Genomic DNA, 22,946 nt, shown 5'->3' on the forward strand with positions numbered 1-22,946 from the left:
GGAGGAGGCAGCCTCAGGCTCGCGCTCCCTGTGTGCCTCCGGAGAGCGGCCTGAAGCCACTCAAAAGCTCAGGAGGCGCGCGGGGAGCGTGAGCGTGGGGCTGCCTCCTCCGCGCCTCTCAGCTGTTGAGCGGCTTCAGGCAGCTCTCCGGAGGCGTGTGAGGAGCGCGAGCCTGGGGCCGCCGCGCTGCGCCTCTCAGCTGTTCAGGCGGCCCCAGGCCAGTGCGCCTCTGGAGAGCGGCCTGAAGCCGCTCAACAGCAGAGGCGCGCGGAGGCAGACACCAGCGTTCTGCGCGCCTTCTGCGCCCCTGATGGCCAGGCGCCCTGGCGCCTTGCACCACCTAGCCCGGGCCTAGGGACGGCCCTGCAGGAGAGGCTTTGCTTCTGATATTTGACTGAATTATAAAAATATATAATAATAATAATAATATTTCATTTATACCCCGCCCCTCTGGCTGAGTCCCCTAAGCCACTCTGGGTGGCTTCCGAGACATAAAAACATAATAAAACATCAAACATTAGTAGCAACTATCTGATCCGATATAAAAGTCACAATAACTTTAAAATAAACAGCTTATATCAAACAAAGCAACATTCAACAATCCACCAGAACTGAATAGTAAACAGTAAAATTAAACACCAGCAAATAATAACTAAACAACAAAGAATTACCAATCTATAATCAGTAAAAGAAACAGCAACTCACAACGCATAAAATACCATAAAACATACAAAACCATGTAAAAGGGTCAAATTGAGAAACAAAGAAGCACAGCTCATTAAAGTATTTAAAAAATAATAGTTAATTAAAGAGTGGCAGCTGAAGATGGTGGACTTTGCAGAATTGGTGAAGCTGACAGGAAAAATCCGAAACCAGGACGATCGAGTACTGCAAAAGGACTGGAGTAAATTTATACGATATCTGAAAGACTATTGTAAGCAATTAACATCACTAGCAGGATTATCTGAAGAATTGTAATGAAATTGTGCCTCACTACGAGTGATAAAAACAAGGGAATTTGACTCATTTAATTCCCCATATGTTAAATTGTGAACTAATAAACAAATTTTAGGTTTTATGTAGAGCAATAATAGCTGCATACTATTATTTCCTGCAATATTTATTTATTTAAGATAAAACATGTTGATAATTTACATGAAAAACCAATGGTTTTGAAAAAAGTATATGGAACAATTAAGCAAACGGTGTACTAAACAAGTAAACGTAAACAATAAAACGCCACTCATATTATGTGTTGCGTCAAAACATCACATTATACTTAATTACTTGGTATAAATTGTATTAAATGCTTACATTTTGTGTAATTAATAAAATTATGCCTTGATTATAAGATCAAGGGAGGAAACATTTTCGGGGGAAAATTTTTTATGACCCACCCTACTGAATATGAGTAACCTTTCCATTACTTATAAGGAAGACTCTTGTGTCTTTATTCTTTTAGGAGGGAATCTCAGGGGTCTTACCAGGAATATACCCCAATGCCAGAATGGGTTGCTTAACTAACAAAATTCAAACGAATCTGCAACTAGTTTCTTGCTGTGTAAAGGGGAATGAGCTCTGCTATAGACGTGTGACTCACTAGCGCGAGTTAGGAAGGATAATATTTAATCAATATATCCTCTCCTACTACCCACAACATCCCCATAGCTGTGCCTGGAGTTGCCATTGGAGATTGAACCTGGGGGCCTTCCTAACAGATGCTCTGACAAGGCCCCACACCTGTTAAAGGTGAAGGAGCCACCTGTTTCTCCTGGCAACCAGAAGCACTCTCAAGACGCTTTTCAGCTGCCTTGAAAAGCTATTGTCTGCCTTTGCCTTTTGCATTTAGTTAAGGAAAACAGCCCTCGGCAGTTGTTAGGCGCAAACCACCCAGTGGAAATGCGTCTAGCCCGGAGAATCGCGGCGATGATGACACACTCGGCCAAGATGCCAGGCTGTCTAGAAGCTGCCAGGAGGAAATGTGATGGATCGGCAGCCAGAGCCAAGTGCTGTCTGGGCTTGGGAAGGAGGAGAACCACAAAACCGATGTCCTGTCCGTGCCGTGGATTAGGTTAATAATCTCCATGTGGGCCTGTTTGTGCGGTTGCCGAGGCAACCGGCTGGGATGTTGGATGGAGAAGAAATCGTTTTGGCTGAACCGCAGGCTCGCCTCCTCCTCCTCCTCCTCGATCCTGTCTCGAGGTGGCAACTTCTAAGCCAGGCTTCCTCAAACTCGGCCCTCCAGATGTTTTTGGCCTACAACTCCCATGATCCCTAGCTAGCAGGACCAGTGGTCAAAACAGCTGGAGGACCAAGTTTGAGGAAGCCTGTTCTAAGCTTAATTTTCTCGTCTGCTGAAGGAACCCCAATAACCAAAAAGGAAGTTTTCCGCCCTCTTGTTCAAAGCAGGGTTGGGGATGCAAACTGGGGTGGTCCCTTTTGGGGGGGAGAGTTTGCTAGTACAGTGGAACCTCGGTTTATGAACACCTCGGTTTATGAATTTTCGGTTTATGAACGCCGCGGACCCATCTGGAACGGATTAATTCACTTTCCATTACTTTTAATGGGAAAGTTCGCTTCAGTTTATGAACGCTTCAGTTTATGAACAGACTTCTGGAACCAATTACACCCATGTTTCAGTTTATGAACGCTTCAGTTTAAGTACTTCACGGACCCGTCTGGAACGGATTAATCCACTTTCCATTACTTTCAATGGAAAAGTTCGCTTCAGTTTATGAACGGTTACTCCGCGGACTGTCTGAAACGGATTAATCCACTTTCCATTACTTTCAATGGGAAAGTTCGCTTCAGTTTATGAACGCTTCAGTTTATGAACAGACTTCCGGAACCAATTGTGTTCATAAACCGAGGTACCACTGTATAATATAATATGGAGGGGGAAATTTTTTCCAGCAGACTAACCTGGTTAGAATGTACTTTTGGTATTTGTAATATTAATGTTAGGGAATGGTCTCGATCTGAAGATTGGGGAATGCAGTTACAGGCAGATCAGCTCCTCTCGGAAGAGGAGGGAGAATATTCAACCCCCCTCCCCACCCCCTCCAGTGTTTCCAGAAGCAGAGATAAAGACAGACACAGAAGCTGAACAGCTCAGAGAGGAGTTACCCAGCTACGAGATAATGTCAAGGGAGCCAGAAGGGAGGGGGCAGCTGGGCGAGACATCAATCAAGAGTGTGGGGGAACCCACCTCACCCCGGACTCGGAGGTCCAAACAGATCAGAGAACAAAAGAGGCAGAGGAGGGGAGAGACTTCCCATTGGTGCCCTTCTTGCTGCAGAAGTCGGAAGGAGGGTTTAGACCAGGCAACTGCTCTCCTTGCGGAGAGAGGAGTATTTGTGCTTGCAACATGATGCTGTAATAAAAGGACTTTAAATCGATCAACTGCTCGTTGAACTGTGAAGCTACTGAAGAGGGAGGGGAGCTCTCCATGCTTGACAGATAACCTCTTAGCAAGATCGGGGCTGACCCAGGGAGAGTGCGCAACGATGCGAGAGCCCAGGAGTGACCCGTCCTGTTTCGCCACCTGAGAGGAAGCTGGAAGGTGCTGCCCTGCGACCCCACATAACATGGCTTCCAGACTCTGGCAAGATATGGCAAGAGCCCCGCAAGATCTCTCAGGGCTTTTGCAAGGTCCTGCCAGAACCTGGAAGTCACTGCCGCAGCCGCTTCCGCAGCAGGCCTGCCCCTTCGGTTCCATCGCCTGAAGTGCCTGCCTCCGTCTGCCTCGTGGACGGGCCGGCCCTGCAAGACCCCATTTCCTGCCGCCCCAATACCCCCAAGCTGCTTACCCGGGGAGCGGCAAGCTCTTTGATCTTCTCTGCTTCGGCATCGCTGACGAAGTCGTGGTAGAGTGCGATGTGGGGCTGCCGGTGGACAATCTCCCTCTTGAGAGGCTGGAGCATGAGGAAGGGGCTCCCATTGGTCTCATAGGAGCAGTAGAGGTGTTGTTGCTGATACTGGGATGGCTGGAGGAGGACCAGAGAGAGAGAGAGAGGGTGATGCAAGGGAACCTACCTGCAAACCAGCCATCAATAGACCAATGTCTATTGCACCAAGTTATAGGCGAAAGGCCCTAGCCCAGTAGTTAGAACCAGTGAACGCAGTGAACAGGGCCGTCTCTAGGCCTGGGCTGAGTGGTGCAATGTGTCAGGGCGCCTGGCTACCAGGGGTGCTGTTGTACCCGCCAGACAGCTGGTGTCTGAGCCCTATGGCTCCGCTGCCGCCACCACCACCTCTTCTTTGGCCGCGGGAATCCCCTCAGCCACTGCCCGCCAAGCCGCTGTCGCCTCCGGGAGCGGTGGTGGCGGGAGCGGCTCCCAAGGGGGTCTCCTCCACATCCGCCACCCCACGACCACCACTCCTGGGGCACAGGCGGCAGCGTGGCAACCACCTCCTGCTCTTCCGGCCACTGGGAGCGCAGGCGGAGACAGCGGTGGACCGGTCAGCCAGCCGGGGAACAAGCGGTGCACTGCAGGACCCGGAATTCAACGCTCACGTTTGTTTCCTCCGGTGCAGATGGTGGCTGCTGGGCCATGTGGCCTCCGGGCCAGGGAGGTGGCGGGAGCTGGGGAGCTGCCCGCGCCCTGGCTGGGGCAGAGAGGGGTCGGCGGTGTGACCTGGCAGTGGGACACCGCGCAGCTGGTGAGGGGCGGTGGGAAGCCTGGGCTGGTGGTGCTGGGGACCCTGAGCCAGGGTGAGAGAGAGCAGCTTGGGGAAAGGGAGAGGGCGCCGGAGGAACCTTTGCGCCACAGCGCTAGATTCGCTTAAGACAGCCCTGGCAGTGAAGGTCCTGTGTGAGTGCCTGTAGGCGGATGAAGATGGATGATGGCCAACATATTGAGGTTGAATCCTGACAAGATAGAAGTACTCTTTTGGGGGGAACAGGGGGCGGGCAGGTGTGGAGCACTCTCTGGTCCTGAATGGGGTAACTGTGCCCCTGAACGACCAGAGGCGCAGCCTGGGAGTCATTTTGGACTCGCAGCTGTCCATGGAGGCACAGGTCAATTCTGTGTCCAGGGGCAGCTGTCTATCAGCTCCATCTGGTAGTTCGGCTGAGACCCTCCCTGCCCGCAGACCTGCCAGAGTGGTGCATGCTCTAGTTATCTCCTGCCTGGACTACTGCAATGCGCCTCTACGTGGGGCTACCTTTGAAGGTGACCCGGAAACTACAACTAATCCAGAATGCGGCAGCTAGACTGGTGAGTGGGAGCGGCTTCCGGGACCATATAACAACGGTCCTGAAAGACCTACATTGGCTCCCAGTATGTCTCCGAGCACAATTCAAAGTGTTGGTGCTGACCTTTAAACCCCAAACGGCCTCGGCCCAGTATACCTGAAGGAGCGTCTCCACCCACATTGTTCTGCCCAGACACTGAGATCCAGCTCCGAGGGCCTTCTGGCGGTTCCCTCGTTGTGAGAAGCGAGGTTACAGGGAACCAGGCAGAGGGCCTTCTCGGTGGTGGCGCCCGCCCTGTGGAACGCCCTCCCATCAGATGTCAAGGAGATAAAGAACTACCTGACTTTTAGAAGACGTCTGAAGTTCAGCCCTGTCACTATTTCATAAAAACAAAACACCAAGGTCGGATTCCGTGCCTGTTCTGTGGCCCCACCTGAGAGCCAAGAGTCTGGCACAGCTTCTCATAAATATCTCTGGTTTCCAGCTGGGTCACGTTTGGCCTCTGCAGGGACCCCCCTTCGTCGCCACTCTCGGGATTCACCAGCAGCAGATTCTCGTACTTGAGGACATTCCTCGCCACCCTCTTGTTGCTCGGATCTGGTCGAGATAACAGGTTGTCTGAATCCAAACCGGGATATACTTTTTTAAAAGCCCCCCCTGCTCCCTTGCCCCTTTACACGGCCTCGGTCCAGTATACCTGAAGGAGCGTCTCCTCCCCCATCGTTCTGCCCGGACACTGAGATCTAGTGCCGAGGGCCTTCTGGCGGTTCCCTCGCTACGAGAAGCCAAGTTACAGGGAACCAGGCAGAGGGCCTTCTCGGTAGTGGCACCCACCCTGTGGAATGCCCTCCCACCAGAGGTCAAAGAGAATAACAATTACCAGACCTTTAGAAGGCATCTTAAGGCAGCCCTGTTTAGGGAAGCTTTTAATGTTTGATGGATTTCTGTATTTTAATGTTTTGTTGGAAGCCGCCCAGAGTGGCTGGGGGAACCCGGCCAGATGGGTGTGGTATAAAAAATAAATTATTATTATTAATAGCAATCTAGTACAGTGGAACCTCGGTTTATGAACACCGCGGTTTACGAATTTTCGGTTTATGAACACCGCAGACCCATCTAGAACGGATTAATTCACTTTCCATTACCTTCAATGGGAAAGTTCGCTTCAGTTTATGAACAGAATTCCGGAACCAATTACACCCATGTTTTGGGTTAAGTACGCTTCAGGTTGAGTAATCTGGAACGGATTAATCCACTTTCTATTACTTTCAATGGGAAAGTTCGCTTCAGTTTATGAACACTTCAGTTTAAGTACTCCGCGGACCGTCTGGAACAGATTAATCCACTTTTTCAATGGGAAAGTTCGCTTCAGTTTATGAACGCTTCCGTTTATGAACAGACTTCCGGAACCAATTGTGTTCATAAACCGAGGTACCACTGTATGCAGAAATGAAGCGGTCGTCACCCATGTCCGGGAAAGCTCGCCTCATGTGCCAGGGTGCCATTGAAGGCAAAGGAGCAGAGCCAGTAAGGAAAAGTTAGCAACCCGGTTTTAATTCTTTGTAGTTTTTTCAACTTGGCCCCGTGACCGTGCCAACTTGGCCCTGCGACTGTGGGGGCCCGGGGCCATGAGGGGCCATGCAGCGTGAATATCGCTGGCATAGAAAATTGTGGGTGCCCAGCCCCTTCATGGGGAATTTTGTGGGTGCTTGGGCAGTGGCATAGGGAGCCGCTCGGGCACCCGGAGCGGCAAACATGACATGCAACCGGGGGTGGGGCGTCACTACGTAGCGCGCATGAGCAGCGTCACTATGTATGACGCATGCGCGCTACGTAGCGGGGTGTCGCCGCCGCCGCTTGCGCTGCCCCCAAAAGACGGAGCTGGAAGCGGGCCGCCTCCTCCGCTCCCCCCTTGCTACGCCCCTGTGCTTGGGCACCCAGAGCCCCAGGGAGTTGGCACCTATGCAGAGCAGTACGGAAGCAGGATAAGGAATGAAGAAGACATTGAAACAAAGGTGGAGGGGAAGCTGTTGCTTTGTGTTGTTGTTTGAGTTGTTCTTGTTCTTTGATCACTTTGTGTAAACCAAAGGGTGGGTTGCCAACTGACCGTAAAAATGTCCTGGCCTGCTCTTGTACCCCCCGCACCATTATTTATTTTATTTTATCTTGGCAAAGTAATAAATAAAATAAAAATGTCACCACCGAGACCATTCCGTTGCAACTATCCAACCTCCCAAAATGTCAACACCTCTTGCCATGGTTTGACCCAGACATAGGCAAACTCCGGCCCTCCAGAGGTTTGGGACTACAATTCCCATCATCCCTGACCACTGGTCCTGTTAGCTAGGGATGATGGGAATTGTAGTCCCAAACATCTAGAGGGCTGGAGTTTGCCTAGGCCTGGTTTGATCCTTAAACAGTACAAAATGATACAAGCACCCTCCATATCGCCTCAAAATCATTTCTCCTGCATATCCCCCATCTTACCTTAATGGCGCTTGTTAATTTATCATTCATAGCTACATCCCACACCTCTTTATACCATTCTTCCATTTTATATCCTGCTTGCCCCTTCCACTTCCTGGCTATAATAACGCGTGCAGCTGTCAATAAATTTGTGAGCAAGTCCTTCATGCTCTTGTACTTTTAATAGCAGCTGGATTCGGCCTGAAAAGCTTCATGGCGAGAAACTGAACACAATCACCTGCTAACTGAATGGCTGTTAGTTAAGAGGCTGTGGTTCAAAAGCTAGCAGCCCTGGTGGTTTATATGCAGGTAGAATTAGGTGGGTCCCGCGGCAGCCAGCTCCCTTTACCTTCTGATTCTACGGATCATAAGTTATTTGAGAAACTCCGCAATAGAGAGAGAGATGATTTCAATGTCCGTTACTGATACATGAAATCATACCAGGAGACAGCATTACTTTCCAGTTAGGTAACCCAGAATAAATGTGGGACTACTGCTCCTTTTTCGAATGGAGGGTTCTTAGTTGTGTAGGGAATTTCAGTAGGAAACAAACCATATCTGCTGAAAGTCCATTTTCACAGCTGTGAAAATGTAGCTGTTTAAAAAAGACATAGAATCATAGAGTTGGAAGAGACCACAAGGGCCATCCAGTCCAACCCCCTGCCAAGCAGGAAACACCATCAAAGCATTCCTGACATATGTCTGTCAAGCCTCTGCTTAAAGACCTCCAAAGAAGGAGGCTCCACCACACTCCTTGGTAGCAAATTCCACTGCCGAACAGCTCTTACTGTCAGGAAGTTCTTCCTAATGTTTAGGTGGAATCTTCTTTCTTGTAGCTTGAATCCATTGCTCCGTGTCCGCTTCTCTGGAGCAGCAGAAAACAACCTTTCTCCCTCCTCTGTATGACATCCTTTTATATATTTGAACATGGCTATCATATCACCCCTTAATCTTCTCTTCTCCAGGCTTAACATACCCAGCTCCCTAAGCCGTTCCTCATAAGGCATCGTTTCCAGGCCTTTGACCATTTTGGTTGCCCTCCTCTGGACACGTTCCAGCTTGTCAGTATCCTTCTTGAACTGTGGTGCCCAGAACTGGACACAGTATTCCAGGTGAGGTCTGACCAGAGCAGAATAGAGTGGTACTATTACTTCCCTCGATCCAGATGCTATACTCCTATTGATGCAGCCCAGAATTGCATTGGCTTTTTTAGCTGCTGCATCACGTGCCCACCTCATTTTAATGTTCCTCTGATATTTACTTCCCCATGTTCAACCAGGAATCCCTTACTCCCTGGGGGGAAATTGTCCTGGCTGGTTTGAACAGAAACTGTCCCCCCCCCTAGTTATGAAGACCCCCTGATGATTGTGCAATTTATGAGTAGCGCGTCTAATCCTTTAAAGCTTGATATTTGGAGTGACTAAGTAAGTAACATTCTTCTGTCTGACAGGATCTGGACAAGAAGCACGTACCGTAGTGAAGAAATTCTTGGGAAAGGCTTAAGGCATGAGAGATGTTTCCTGCCTTTAAAAAAATGAAGAGAGGAGAGAGCAAAACGTTAAATTTCTGGGGGAAATAGAGAGACACTCTAGCTGACATGAAAGTAAAGTGTGTGTGTCTCTCTCTGTGGGGGGGGGGCTATTCTAACTCAGCGAATGGGGAGGGTTGCACTCTACACATGCTCAGAGGAACACCTGCTTTAGACTTAAGGAGAGAAAGATGAAAGATGGTTCATAGGGAGGCAGGGCATGCTGTCAAGTGTCACCCAGGGTCCCAAGTGAACAATTCAGTCTTCCATTGCCAGGCAAGCTGAATGCCCCCTTTAGGGAGTTCCACCAGTTTTACAGGAGCAGCAGAAAATGCTCTCTCTCAGGTTCCCACCCTCCTCACCTCCTCGAGTGAATCATCTTGTGCAGAATGTGGGATGTGATACTTAAGTCGCAGTCAAGTACAACATTCCTTGTTTTCCTAGAGTGGACATGCAAGGGGATGTTTGTTCCAGCCAGTCGAAAACTTCCTGTTTCCTCCTGACAGGGGCATACTTCCTTTGCATGTGACTAGAGGTGGGCGTGACCGTACCTGTGCAGGTAACAAAAGCTCTAGGCACGCAGCACTCTCTCTCTCTCTTTGACTCCATTCGTCGTAGAAACAGCAGCTTTTTAGCTAGAGATGCTCTGTCGGCTTTTAGCCATCTCTCATGCTTTCAGCCAACAGAGGACAAAGGGACTATATATACACATGTATATAGGTAAAGGTAAAGGGACCCCTGACCATTAGGTCCAGTCGTGACCGATTCTGGGGTTGCGGCGCTCATCTCGCTTTATTGGCCGAGGGAGCCGGCGTACAGCTTCCAGGTCATGTGGCCAGCATGACAAAGCCGCTTCTGGCGAACCAGAGCAGCACATGGAAATGCCGTTTTACCTTCCCGCTGGAGCGCTACCTATTTATCTACTTGACTTTGACGTGCTTTCGAACTGCTAGGTTGGCAGGAGCTGGGATCGAGCAACGGGAGCTCACCCCGTTGCAGGGATTCGAACCGCCGACCTTCTGATCGGCAAGCCCTAGGCTCTGTGGTTTTAACCCACAGCACCACCCGTGTCCCATTCCACGTGTATATACTTTGTAATTAAGTCTGCCTTCAGGGATCCACTGTAAACTGATGATGTGAGTAAATATATTTTATATACTTTAAATAAGATTGTCGTGTGTTTATTCTTTTTAAGAGAGACAATAAGGGAACTTATCAGGAACATACAATTCAATACTGAATTGTATGATAGTGAGAGGCTTACACAAGCCTGCAACCAGCTACCCGCTGTGCGTTAAAAAGGGGAATGTAAAACTATTCTAAGTAAAGGGACTTGCTAACGCAAGTTAGGAAGGATCTTAATAAACAATATATCCTCTCCCTGCCTCCCTGAACATTCCCACACAGAATATGCGTGAAAGTTATGCTGGACGAGCGGAAGTTGCGCAGAAGGACTGTAGCTCAGTGTCACAGCATCTGTTTTCATGAGACAGGCTCCATGTTCAATCTGCAGTGGCATCTCCCCTGCCTAGAGAGCTGCTGCCTGTCTGTGCAGACAGTACTGAGCTAGATGGACACTTGGGAAGACAGGCGAACTAATGCCAGTGTACTTTAAGAAGCAAAGATCACCAGTGTTGACGCAATGGTTCTTCAACATCAACTTTGTTGGACTGGTCATGTTGTGCGGATGCCTGATGACCGTCTTCCAAAGCAACTACTCTATTCCGAACTTTAAAATGGAAAGCGTAATGCCGGTGGTCAACAAAAGAGGTTCAAAGACTGTCTCAAGGCTAAGCTAAAAAAATGTAGTACAGTCATACCTCGACATCCGAACGCTTCGACTTCCGAAGCTTCCGACTTCCGAAGTCGACAACCCCCGGAAGTTCTTTCGTCGCATGCGCCGGGCGTGTGTGTTCTGCACCTGCGCAGAGCTGTGCGCGCGATCGGCGCATGCGCTGAAGTGTGGAAGCGCGCTTCGCGCATGCGCCGTAGCGGCGCTTCAACATCTGAAAACCTTGACTTACAAAGACGGCCGCGGAACGGATCGTCTTAATGAGTCGAGGTACCACTGTATAAACACTGACAACTGGGAAACCCTGGCCTGCGAGCACTCCAATTGGGGAACAGCCTTTACCAAAGGTGTCATGGACTTTGAAGACACTCGAACTCAGGACGCAAGGGAGAAACGTGCTAAGAGGAAGGCGCGCTTGGCAAATCCACACCGTGATCAACTCCCGCCCAGAAACCAATGTCCCCACTGTGGAAGGACTTGCGGATCCAGAATTGGCCTCCACAGTCACTTACAGACTCATTGTTAAAACCGTGTTTATGGAAGACAATCTTACTCGGCTACGAGGGATCGCCAAAGAAGAAGAGATGGATTGAGAGTCCGACTCAGTAAAGGCATCAGTTCCCTGTGTCCTCCTGCAACATCCCGTCTTACCTTGAAATAAGAAAAAGCCAGGTGGTCTAGGGCATCTTCAAGGCTCCCCTCATCCTCTGTGTTCCAGCTCCCGTAGGAAACGCGGAAGAGGCTCACGGCTTCCTCCAACCACAGAATGGAGTGATAATAATCTTCCATGTCGTAGGCGACCTGGAAGAAACCAGGAATGGTAAGAGAGAAAGGCCTTAGCAACTTGGGACCACTTTACCTGCAAAAGCACTGGCTAGATGAGGAGTTTTGCCTGCATAATTTTTACTGCTGCCGTTCCTGTGAACCAATGCAAGATTCTAAGTAAGTACAGTGGTCCCTTGGTTCTCAAACTTAATCCGTTCCGGAAGTCTATTCCAGAACCAAAGCGTTCCAAAACCAAGGCGCGCTTTCCCATAGAAAGTAATGCAAAAGGGATTAATCCGTTCCAGACTTTTAAAAACAAGTCCTAAAACAGCAATTTAACATGAATTTTACTATCTAATGAGACCACTGATCCATAAAATTAAAGCAATAATCAATGTACTGTACTGTGAAATAAATAAGACAGTATTGTAGATGATAGAAATTAAAAGTATTTTTCTTCTTACCTGCACCGATGATAGTCATTGTTTGGATGGGGGGCTTTTATCCATTTCTGCAGGCACACAATCAATCAGTAGCTGAACTGGGTTCCACACAGTCACAAAAACAAATTATCCAAAAAAAAACCCCTCAAAAACAAAAATGCAAAATAAATAGCAAAAACAAAAGCACCAAACTTAATCCATTCCAGAAGTCCATTTGACTTCCGAAATGCTCAAAAACCAAGGCGCAGCTTCTGATTGGTGCAGGTGCCCCGGAAACAATGGCTGACAGCAGCATCGGACGTTCAGCTTCCAAAAAACATTTGAGAACCAATGTACCACTGTAAAATATATTTTTTAAACTGAATCCCCAAGTTGCTGCCTGATTCTTTGTTAACCAGGGCGAAAAAAGGAGAACCGGTTTACTTTGTAGCTAATTCCTAATTTTGCAGCCTAATTCCCACGCTTTTAATTTGTTGGCAAGTATGGGGTTTTTAACCTACACACTTGGGTGCCTGGAGGGATAAATTGCAATTAATATACATAGCTGCCAAGTACCCCGTTTTCCCTGGGAAACCCCCGTTTTTACTTACCTTTTCCCGGTGGTCCCCCGTATCACTTCGTCTCCCGTTTTTCTCCATTATTTTCTCCTGCCGGTGGCCATTTTTTCCTTTCTGATTTGCCCTTCTATGGGCACCAAAAATGGCCGTCGCCGGCTTCAAAAGTCGCACCTACACATGTCCGGAAGTGCATAGACGCTACTTCCGGTGTCGGTGGCAGCCATTTTTGGTACCCGTAGATGGACAGAGCGACACTGGAAGTTGCATCGACACACTTCCTGACATGCGTAGAAGCGACTTTCGAAGCCGGCGGCGGCCATTTTTGGTGCCCATAGAAGGGCAAAGCGACACCGGAAGTTACGTCGATGCAACTTCCGGTGTCACACGGCTGCTGGTCCCGGATTCTGCAGTCCGGGACTTGGAAGGTAAGAATATAGCTTGCTGATCACAACCCTGCCAGCCCTCTGCCTCTTAGCATGCCTTTCAGGTAATCCCACTGACCTCCAGGGGGTCTGTTATTGCCCCCTTTGGGAACCCCTGACCTGCCCCCTCACCTTGCCAATATGGAAACAGTCGTCGTCGGACAGTGAGAAATCCTGGCTGGGGTTGTAGACGTCTGGAAGTGGAGCGTTGCTAACCCTCTGGAACTTCCCTTTGGCCAAGCCCTTCACGCTCAGGGAGTAGACATCTTGCAAGCGCATTACCCCCCGGGCAGCTCCTTCCAGGTCCTCAAAGAGGGGCAAGTCCTCCTCCAGCCGCTGGTAGCCATTCTTCAGTGCTGAGAACAAAAGTTTTTTTTATAAAAAAAAGGTGAAGGATCCCTGGATGGTTAAGTCCAGTCACAGACAACTCTGGGGTTACGGCCAGTGTGGTGTAGTGCTACGAGCGGTAGACTCGTAATCTAGGGAACCGGGTTCGCGTCTCCGCTCCTCCACATGCAGCTGCTGGGTGACCTTGGGCTAGTCACACTTCTCTGAAGTCTCTCAGCCCCACCCACCTCACAGAGTGTTTGTTGTGGGGGAGGAAGGGAAAGGAGAATGTTAGCCGCTTTGAGACTCCTTCGGGTAGTGATAAAGCGGGATATCAAATCCAAACTACTCCTCCTCCTCCTCCTCCTCCTCCTCTTCTTCCTCCTCCTCCTCCTCTTCCTCGTCTTCTTCTTCTTCTTCTTCTTCTTCTTCTTCTTCTTCTTCTTCTTCTACTACTACTACTACTACTACGGCGCTCATCTTGCTTTCAGCAGACAGCTTTCCAGGTCATGTGGCCAGCAGGACTAAACCACTTCTGGTGCAACCGAACACCGTGACAGAAACCAGAGTGCACGGAAACACCGTTTTACCTTCCCCCCACAGTGGTACCTATTTATCTACTTGCACTTTGGTGTGCTTTCGAACTGCTAGGTTGGCAGGAGCTGGGACAGTCACAGAGCGAAGGGAGCTCACCCCGTCACAGGGATTCGAACCACCGACGTTCTGATCGGCAAGCCCAAGAGGCTCAGTGGTTTAGGCCACAGTGCCACCCGCATCCCTATCAAGGTAAAGGTAAAAGGTAAAGGACCCCTGTATGGTAAAGTCCAGTCAACAACAACTATGGGGTTGTGGTGCTCATCTCGCTTTCAGGCCGAGGGAGCCGGCGTTTGTCCACAGACAGCTTTCCGGGTCATGCAGCCAGCAGGACTAAACCGCTTCTGGTACCATGACGGAAGCCAGAGCACACAGAAACACCATTTACCTTCCCACCGCAGTGGTACCTATTTATCTACTTGCACTGGCGTGCTTTCGAACTGCTAGGTTGGCAGGAGCTGGGACAGAGCAACGGGAGCTCACTCCGTCGTGGGGATTCGAACCGCCGACCTTCCAATCGACAAGCCCAAGAGGCTCAGTGGTTTCGACCACAGAGCCACCCGCGTTCCTGCTGAGAACAATACCAACTGCACTCGGATAATGAACATGGAATAATTCCACCTGCTAATTAGCAGATAAACAACTCTCCCCCACACACCCCTTTTAACCTCCCCACTAGGGCTGGGCGCTGAATTGATACATCATCCGAGATCGGTTTGAAGTCCACATTGTGGTAACCGTTTCATAACATGGTGATATATCGCAAATCATGATGTGTGTGTGTGTGTTCTAAGTAAAAAATAGTGATGTGGTGTTTGACTCCTAGCAAGTTAGCTAAAATGCATAAGACTGAATCAAACACCTGTTGGAAAAAGAAAGAGAAGGAAGGTACCTTTTTTCATTTGAGGTGGTCGTGTAAGATAGTAAAACATTCTGGGAAATGATTGATAATGAATTTACGGGGAAATGTTGAAAATAACTTTTGTTAAAAAATCAGAAGCTTTTCTTTGAGGTATAATCAGAGAAGAAGTACCCAAAGATCAGGAGGGGAAACTATTTATTTTTGCTACCACGGCTGCCCAAATGGTATATTCCCAAAGATGGAAAGAAACAATCCCAATGAAAGAAGATTGGCAGTTAAAACTGATGGAATATGCAGAGATGGCGAAACCTACCGGAAGAATAAGAGATCAAGATGAGAGCCTTTTTCTAACAGAATGGGGAAAATTTATTGAGTATATGAAGACAAATTGTAAACAATTAAAAACTTTTAGCAGGATTGACATAAACATGAGCAGTAAAAAAATAACTTATAGAGAGTAAAAATATTAAATTTATAAATAGGTTATGCAGTAAGACTGTGATAAAGAATAAGGAACCGCAGAGTGGGGGGGGGGGAGTCGAAGAAAATGTTGGTTTTTGTTTAGTTTTAATTTTTGTTGTGGAAGCATTGTAAAATGAAAAATTGGAAAAATAAAAAAAAAATGGAAAAATAAAAAATTACAATTTGGGGGAAACCGTGAAGTGCTTATCACGTCTCTCCTGATTCCTGCTGCCCCTGTTTCTCTGTCCTATAAATGAACAGTTGTAACAATATGTTAAAGGTACAATAAGTAGAAATGCGCCAGTTTTAGGCCCCTAAGTTGCCAGGACTTTACCCTATTCACCTCTATATAGTTCCATTCCTTATTTCAAGCAGGGTGATATATCGGTATATTGGGATGTTTAGTTGGTGATGTAGCACAAGGTCAAAAACCAGACATCGCTCAGCCCTGCTCCCCACTTGACCCAAAAGCCTGGGGTCAGGGCAGCTGTTGGTGGATGGGAGCCCCACGTCCTCTTCCAGGGATGGCCAGACAACTGTCCTCTTCCTTCAGGTAGAAGCAGCAGCAAGGCAAAGCAGGCAGCAAAAGTTTCACGTCCGTCCTCTCCTCCTCCTGCTTACAGCTTACAGCTGTCTGATCCCCCCCTGGCGCTTAGCCTTAACAATAGGAACACAGGGAGCAGCCTTCGTAATAAATAATGTTTATTATTATTTTTTCTATTTTGCATTTCAAACTATTCATTTGAACACCCTTAAATCAACGACTTCCCTTCTTCCGTGGTTCATTTTGCATGCCGTAACATCCCTGCATATTTTACATTAACTGAACCATTCAGTATTCCATCGTTACATCCATCAAAACTTATTTGCACGGTTGAATTTATCTTAATGCTGCCAGCGTTTTTAAATGGACACAATTTCCGCCTATATATTCAGTAAACATTCCCCAGTCTTCTTTAAATGTATGTTCTTCCTCGTTCTCTTATTCTATATGTTAAATCTGCAAGCCGCGCGTATTCCATCAGTTTAAGTTGCCATTCTTCCTTAGCTGGGACCTCGCTCCTTTTCCATTTTGGGGCTAACAAAACACGGGCCGCAGTAGTGTCATACATAAATAAATAACCTTTTTCTGACACCTGGGAATTTCCCTCTGAATTATCCCCAACAAAAAGGACACTGGTTTTCTTTGGAAGTGCCTGTAAGTGCAGTGTGATGCAGCAGCTAAAAAAGCCAATGCAATTCTGGGCTGCATCAATAGGAGTATAGCATCTAGATCAAGGGAAGTAATAGTACCACTGTATTCTGCTCTGGTCAGACCTCACCTGGAGTACTGTGCCCAGTTCTGGGCACCACAGTTCAAGAAGGATACTGATAAGCTGGAACGTGTCCAGAAGAGGGCAACCAAAATGGTCAAAGGCCTGGAAACGATGCCTTATGAGGAACGGCTTAGGGAGCTGGGTATGTTTAGCCTGGAGAAGAGAAGGTTAAGGAGTGATATGATAGCCATGTTCAAATATATAAAAGGATGTCATATAGAGGAGGGAGAAAGGTTGTTTTCTGCTGCTCCAGAGAAGCGGACACGGAGCAATGGATTAAAACTACAAGAAAGAAGATTCCACCTAAACATTAGGAGGAACTTCCTGACAGTAAGAGCTGTTCGGCAGTGGAATTTGCTACCAAGGAGTGTGGTGGAGTCTCCTTCTTTGGAGGTCTTTAAGCAGAGGCTTGACAGGCATATGTCAAGAATGCTTTGATGGTGTTTCCTGCTTGGCAGGGGGTTGGACTGGATGGCCCTTGTGGTCTCTTCCAACTCTATGATTCTATGAATTTATTATTTATACCCCGCCCATCTGGCTGGGTTTCCCCAGCTACTCTGGGCGGCTTCCAACAGAATATTAAAATACAATAATCTATTAAACATTAGGAAGGGGAGGGGGTAATAGTTTATTCATGGATTTGCAAATTGATGTAATAGCAATGTATTGGAGAAATTTTGGATTGAGAGTATGTATTTTGTGTGTATGTCGAAATGTTTGTTTCTGAATGTGTGAGAATTACAAATAAATTTAAAAAAATCTATTAAACATTAAAAGCTTCCCTACTGTGGCTTGAACCTGGGACCTTCTGCATGCCAAGCAGATGCCCTACCACGATGCAACGAACCTTCTCTGCCCAAAACGGCCATTGCTATCACTATTAAATTTCCTCCAGCTAAACACGATGCTCAGCCTTCAGCCAACGTACCTTGGGCGTTCTCGCTGGCTTCCGTGCTGTACACCACGTTCAGCCAGTCCGACTGCAACCTCTTGATAAGTGTGTAGGCCAGTAAAGGGTTAACCACGGTGCTGCCCGCTCCTTGATGCAAGGCCTGGATCTTCCTGTAGAATCTGGTTGGGGAGGGAGGCATGAAGAACGACATGATTCGCAATTAGACAAAATTGAGGGAGAGGGCTATCGAAGGATACTAGCCAGAATGGCTCAGCTCTGCCTCCACAGTTGGGGGCAGTGATACCAGTCTAGTTGTGGCAGCTAGACTAGTGGCTGGGAGCGGCCGTTGAGACTGTATAACACCGGTCCTGAAAGACCTACGTTGGCTCCCAGTATGTTTCCAGGCACAATTCAAAGTGTTGGTGCTGCCCTTGAAAGCCCTAAACCAGGGCTTTCAAGAACCAGGTGTGCAGCCTGGGAGTCCCGTCTGGACTCACAGCTGTCCATGGAGGCCAGCTCAATTCTGTGTCCAGGGCAGCTGTCTACCAGCTCCAGCTGGTACGCAGGATGAGACCTTACCTGCCTGTAGACTGTCTTGCCAGAGTGGTGCATGCTCTAGTTATCTCTCGCTTGGACTACTGCAATGCGCTCTACGTGGGGCTACCTTTGAAGGTGACCCGGAAACTACAACTAATCCAGAATACGGCAGCCAGACTGGTGACTGGGAGCGGCTGCCGGGACCATATAACACCGGTCCTGAAAGACCTACATTGGCTCCCAGCACGCCTCCAAGCACAATTCAAAGTGTTGGTGCTGACCTTGAAAGCCCTAAACGGCCTCGGCCCAGTATACCTGAAGGAGCGTCTCCATCCCCATCGTTCTGCCCGGACACTGAGGTCCAGCGCCGAGGGCCTTCTGGCTGTTCCCTCCCTGCGAGAAGCAAAGTTACAGGGAACCAGGCAGAGGGCCTTCTCGGTGGTGGCACCCGCCCTGTGGAACGCCCTCCCAGCAGATGTCAAGGGAATAAACAACTACAGTATCTGACTTTAATGGTAGTGAAGATCAGTTCTGCCCATTTTGCAAAGCAGCAAGAGGTGAGGTTGCAGGGAACCAGGCAGAGGGCCTTCTCGGTGGTGGTGCCCTTCCATCAGATGTCAAGGAAATAAACAACTGTCTGACTTTTAGAAGACATCTGAAGGCAGCCCTGTTTAGGGAAGTTTTTAATGACTGGTGTTTTAATGTATTTTTAATCTTTTGTTTGAAGCCACCCAGAGTGGCTGGGGAAACCCAGACAAATGGGCGGGGTATAAATGATGATGATGATGATGATGATGATGATGATGATGATGATGAATCCCAGTTGCTGGAAACTGCAGGAGTGGAGAGTTTCCTTTGTGTTCGATTCCTGCTTGCGGGTTTCCCACAAGCCTCTGGTTGGCGAACTGTGAGAACAGGATCCTGGACTTGATGGGCTATTGGCCTGATCCAGTAGGCTCTTCCTATATTTCCTAAACTGAAAAGTCCCAAATACTGCAAACTTTCTTCATACGGGCATCGTTTCATCCCCAGGGTCATTTTAATTTTCTGAACCTTTTCCAATGGAAATATATATCAAATATGTTTTTACTTGTGAAAACCCAGTAAGGGTTTTTTCGTGGGGGGAGGTTGTACTCCCTTTCCCTTTCAAAAGAAACAAACAAACAAAAAAACCCCAGCCCTTCTGGTTCACATTCTAGCATACACAGCCAACACCTACAAAAGGGCAGGGGAATATTTGCCAAAATGCTGTTTCCAATTGCAATGTTCTCTTGCCAATTTTGCCGTCCAGAAGTTTGGTGGAGAAGGGTTGATTTCCCTCCACACCCATCCCCAGAAAACTGCATAGCGAAAACCTCAAATGAAGAGGGGCTGTTTGGAAAGTGACGTGTTTGTGGCTGGTTCTGGCGTGGAGCTGGGCAAGGTGGCTGCCTCAAGCGGCAGATTCTGGGCACCTGTTCCGGTGGATCTGGGTTTAAAAAAATATATGTTGTTGTTTAGTCGTGTCCGACTCTTCGTGACCCCATGGACCATAGCACGCCAGGCACTCCTGTCTTGCACCGCCTCCCGCAGTTTGGTCAGACTCATGTTGGTAGCTTCGAGAACACTGTCCAACCATCTCGTCCTCTGTCGTCCCCTTCTCCTTGTGCCCTCAATCTTTGAAGGCATAGAAGATGGAAGTAGGAAACAACTAGCAAGGAATAGTTGGGAGAGTGCCTTCTGGGAAGCCTCCAGACTGTTGTTGTTTCGGGTGGGATTCCATCACATACTGGCAAATTCAGGTCCTTCAAATAAATGTGTTTTGGAGCTCTTGTGCAACAAACCAGCTATCGATTTATGGGCTACTTTAAAACGAGGATGCATTTTAAATTTGAAACTGTCTTTTAACTCGTATTTTAATTAATTGTTTCAGTAGCACCTTAAAGACCAAATAAGTTTTTATTTTGGTATGAGCTTTCGTGTGCATGCACACTTCGTCAGATACAACAATGACAGCTCCCTTTCTCAAGCTCTGGGAGGAAGACCTTTCATTGCCTACAGACAGCCGCCCAATCTTAAGCAACTCCTCACCCACAATAATACAACCACCAGACTTAACATGGACACTGGTACCAGAGCCTGCAATAATCCCCAGATACCAACTTTGCTGCCACATACACCCGGACAACACATTACTGGCCCCAACAACATCCAACATACCATCTCAGGACTATTTAATTGCTCATCTTCTAACATTGTGTATGCCATCAAATGCCAACAGTGCCCTTCAGCTCTCTATATTGGACAAACAGGCCAAACCCTACGCCAAAGGATAACATAGCTGCCAAGTTTTCCCTTTTCTCACGAGGAAGCCTATTCAGCATAATGGAAAATCCCTTTAAAAAAAGGGATAACTTGGCAGCTATGAAGGATAAATGGACATAAATCTGACATCAGGAACCACAAGACAGAGAAACCAGTAGGAGAACACTTCAATCTCCCAGGACATTCTATACAAGATCTCAAAGCAGCTGTTTTATTACAGAAAAAATTCAGAAACAGACTGGAAAGAGAAGTTGATGAATTGCAACTCATTAGCAAGCTTAAAACCATGGAGCCACCTGGAATGAACAAAGACATAGGATTCTTATCTCATTATACATGATCAAGCTTTCCTTAGCACCTCAGCCCTTGCTTCCCCCCCCCCCCCGCAAGACCAATTGCAGTCATTAACAGTCGTTAACAGTCATCAACAGGTTTACCACTCCTATCAGCCCATCACCCATTCCCATCACTCCCACCCCCCACCCTCTGAATATACATAAGGATCTTGTTGCTTCTGTTTCAGTGTATCTGACGAAGTGTGCATGCACACGAAAGCTCATACCAAAACAAAAACTTAGTTGGTCTTTAAGGTGCTACCGAAGGAATTTTTTTATTTTTTTTATTTTGTTTCGACTCAGACCAACACGGCTACCTACCTGTAACTAATTAATTGTTGTTCTTTCTTTTACATTTTATTGTAATTTGATTGGTGTCAGCTGCCCTGAGCCTGGTCTTGACTGGGGAGGGCGGTGTATAAATAAATTATTATTATTATTATTATTATTATTATTATTATTATTATTATTATCCCCCAAATACCAGACTTGGTGATCCGGAAAGCAGTGAGAAAATGTGCTGGGAATCATGGGATAACGTTTGCTTTGAGTCAATATCGGGCTCCCTCATACTGCCGATGAATGTGGATAGTTTTTGCACCTCCATTCATTCTCCTTTGTCTTTATCAGTTGCTCCTCCAAATCTCTGTCTCCCCCTCTCCAGATCTTCGGACATGCTGGCAGGTGCCAACAGGAGTTTGCCAACGGCTGGAGAATCAGAGGTTCCCCATTCCCGTTTTAACTAGAGATGGCAGGGATTGAACCTAGGATGTTCGGAGGGCACAGCAGACACCCAGAATAGCACTAACACAAAACTAACGAAACTGGCAAAATGGATTTCAACAGGAACAAATGTCAGGTTCTGCATTTAGGCAGGAGTAACCAGGTGCACAAATATAAGACTTGACAGCAGTACATGTGGAAAGGATCTAGGGGTGTTGGTGGATCACAAGCCGAATGTGAGTCCCCAGTGTGATGCAGCAGCAACAAAAGCAAATGCTATTCTAGGCTGCATCAACAGAAGTCTATTGTCCAGATCAAGGGACATAATAGTCCCACTCTGTTCTGCCTTGGCCAGACCACACCTGGAGTCCTGTGCCCAGTTCTGGGTACCACATTTCCGAGCACAATTCAAAGGGTTGGTGCTGACCTTGAAAGCCCTAAACGGCCTCAGCCCAGTATACCTGAGGAGCGTCTCCACCCCCATCGTTCAGCCCAGACACTGAGGTCCAGCGCCAAGGGATTTCTGGCAGTTCCCTCCCTGCGAGAAGCAAAGTTACAGGGAACCAAGCAGAGGGCCTTCTCAGTGGTGGCGCCCGCCCTGTGGAACGCCCTCCCATCAGATGTCAAGGAAATAAACAACTATCTGACTTTCAGAAGACATCTGAAGGCAGCCCTGTTTAGGGAAGTTTTTAATGTTTGATGTTTTATCGTGTGTGTTTTTTTATATTCTGTTGGGAGCCACCCAGAGTGGCTGGGGAAACCTAGCTAGATGTGTGGGATATATTATTATTATTATTATTATTATTATTATTATTATTATTATTATATTGACTGACTGGAAGGTGTGCAGAAATCTGGAAACTGGGCCGTATGAGGAACGGTTGAAGGAGCTGAGTATGTTTAGCTTGGAAAAGAGGAGACTGAGAGGGGATATGACAGCCGTTTTTAAATATCTTGACGGGCTGTCCCATGGAGGATGGAGCAAGCTTGTTTCCTTCTGCCCCAGAGGGTGGGTGGGACCCAAACCAATTCATTCAAATGACAAGAAAGGAGATTCTGGCTAAGCACTAGGGTAGTAAGAACTCTTTGACAGCAGAATGGAGTTTTCGAACCAGAGGTTGGAAGGCCATCTGGTAGGGATCTTAAAAAAAAAAATCCTTCCAGTAGCACCTTAGAGACCAACTAAGTTTGTCACAGGTATGAGCTTTCGTGTGCATGCACACTTCTTCAGATACGGTATCTGAAGAATAGGTATCAGATAGGTATCTGAAGAAGTGTGCATGCACACGAAAGCTCATACCTATGACAAACTTAGTTGGTCTCTAAGGTGCTACTGGAATGAATTTTTTAAATTTTGTTTTGACTACGTCAGACCAACACGGCGACCTACCTGTAACTGTTAGGGATCTGTTATCCTTGCATTG

General features: G+C 47.7%; 1 protein-coding gene across 2 annotated transcripts in view; it reads right to left on the reverse strand.

The window, feature by feature from the left end:
• Positions 1-22,946, reverse strand: part of P4HA3 (prolyl 4-hydroxylase subunit alpha 3) — a 37,940-nt gene that overhangs the window by 14,186 nt on the left and 808 nt on the right. For both annotated transcript variants that reach the window (XM_060274043.2, XM_088668884.1), the window contains exons 2-7: positions 17,660-17,802; positions 13,303-13,526; positions 11,635-11,784; positions 9,136-9,187; positions 5,631-5,794; positions 3,810-3,986 (exon numbers count right to left, since the gene is read on the reverse strand). In XM_060274043.2, the coding sequence (XP_060130026.2) occupies positions 3,810-3,986; positions 5,631-5,794; positions 9,136-9,187; positions 11,635-11,784; positions 13,303-13,526; positions 17,660-17,802 (910 nt within the window). The remainder of the gene's footprint in view (positions 1-3,809; positions 3,987-5,630; positions 5,795-9,135; positions 9,188-11,634; positions 11,785-13,302; positions 13,527-17,659; positions 17,803-22,946) is intronic.

Source organism: Zootoca vivipara, chromosome 4 (assembly GCF_965207765.1).
Source record: "Zootoca vivipara chromosome 4, rZooViv2.hap1.1, whole genome shotgun sequence".
In the NCBI taxonomy this organism is placed as follows: domain Eukaryota; kingdom Metazoa; phylum Chordata; class Lepidosauria; order Squamata; family Lacertidae; genus Zootoca; species Zootoca vivipara.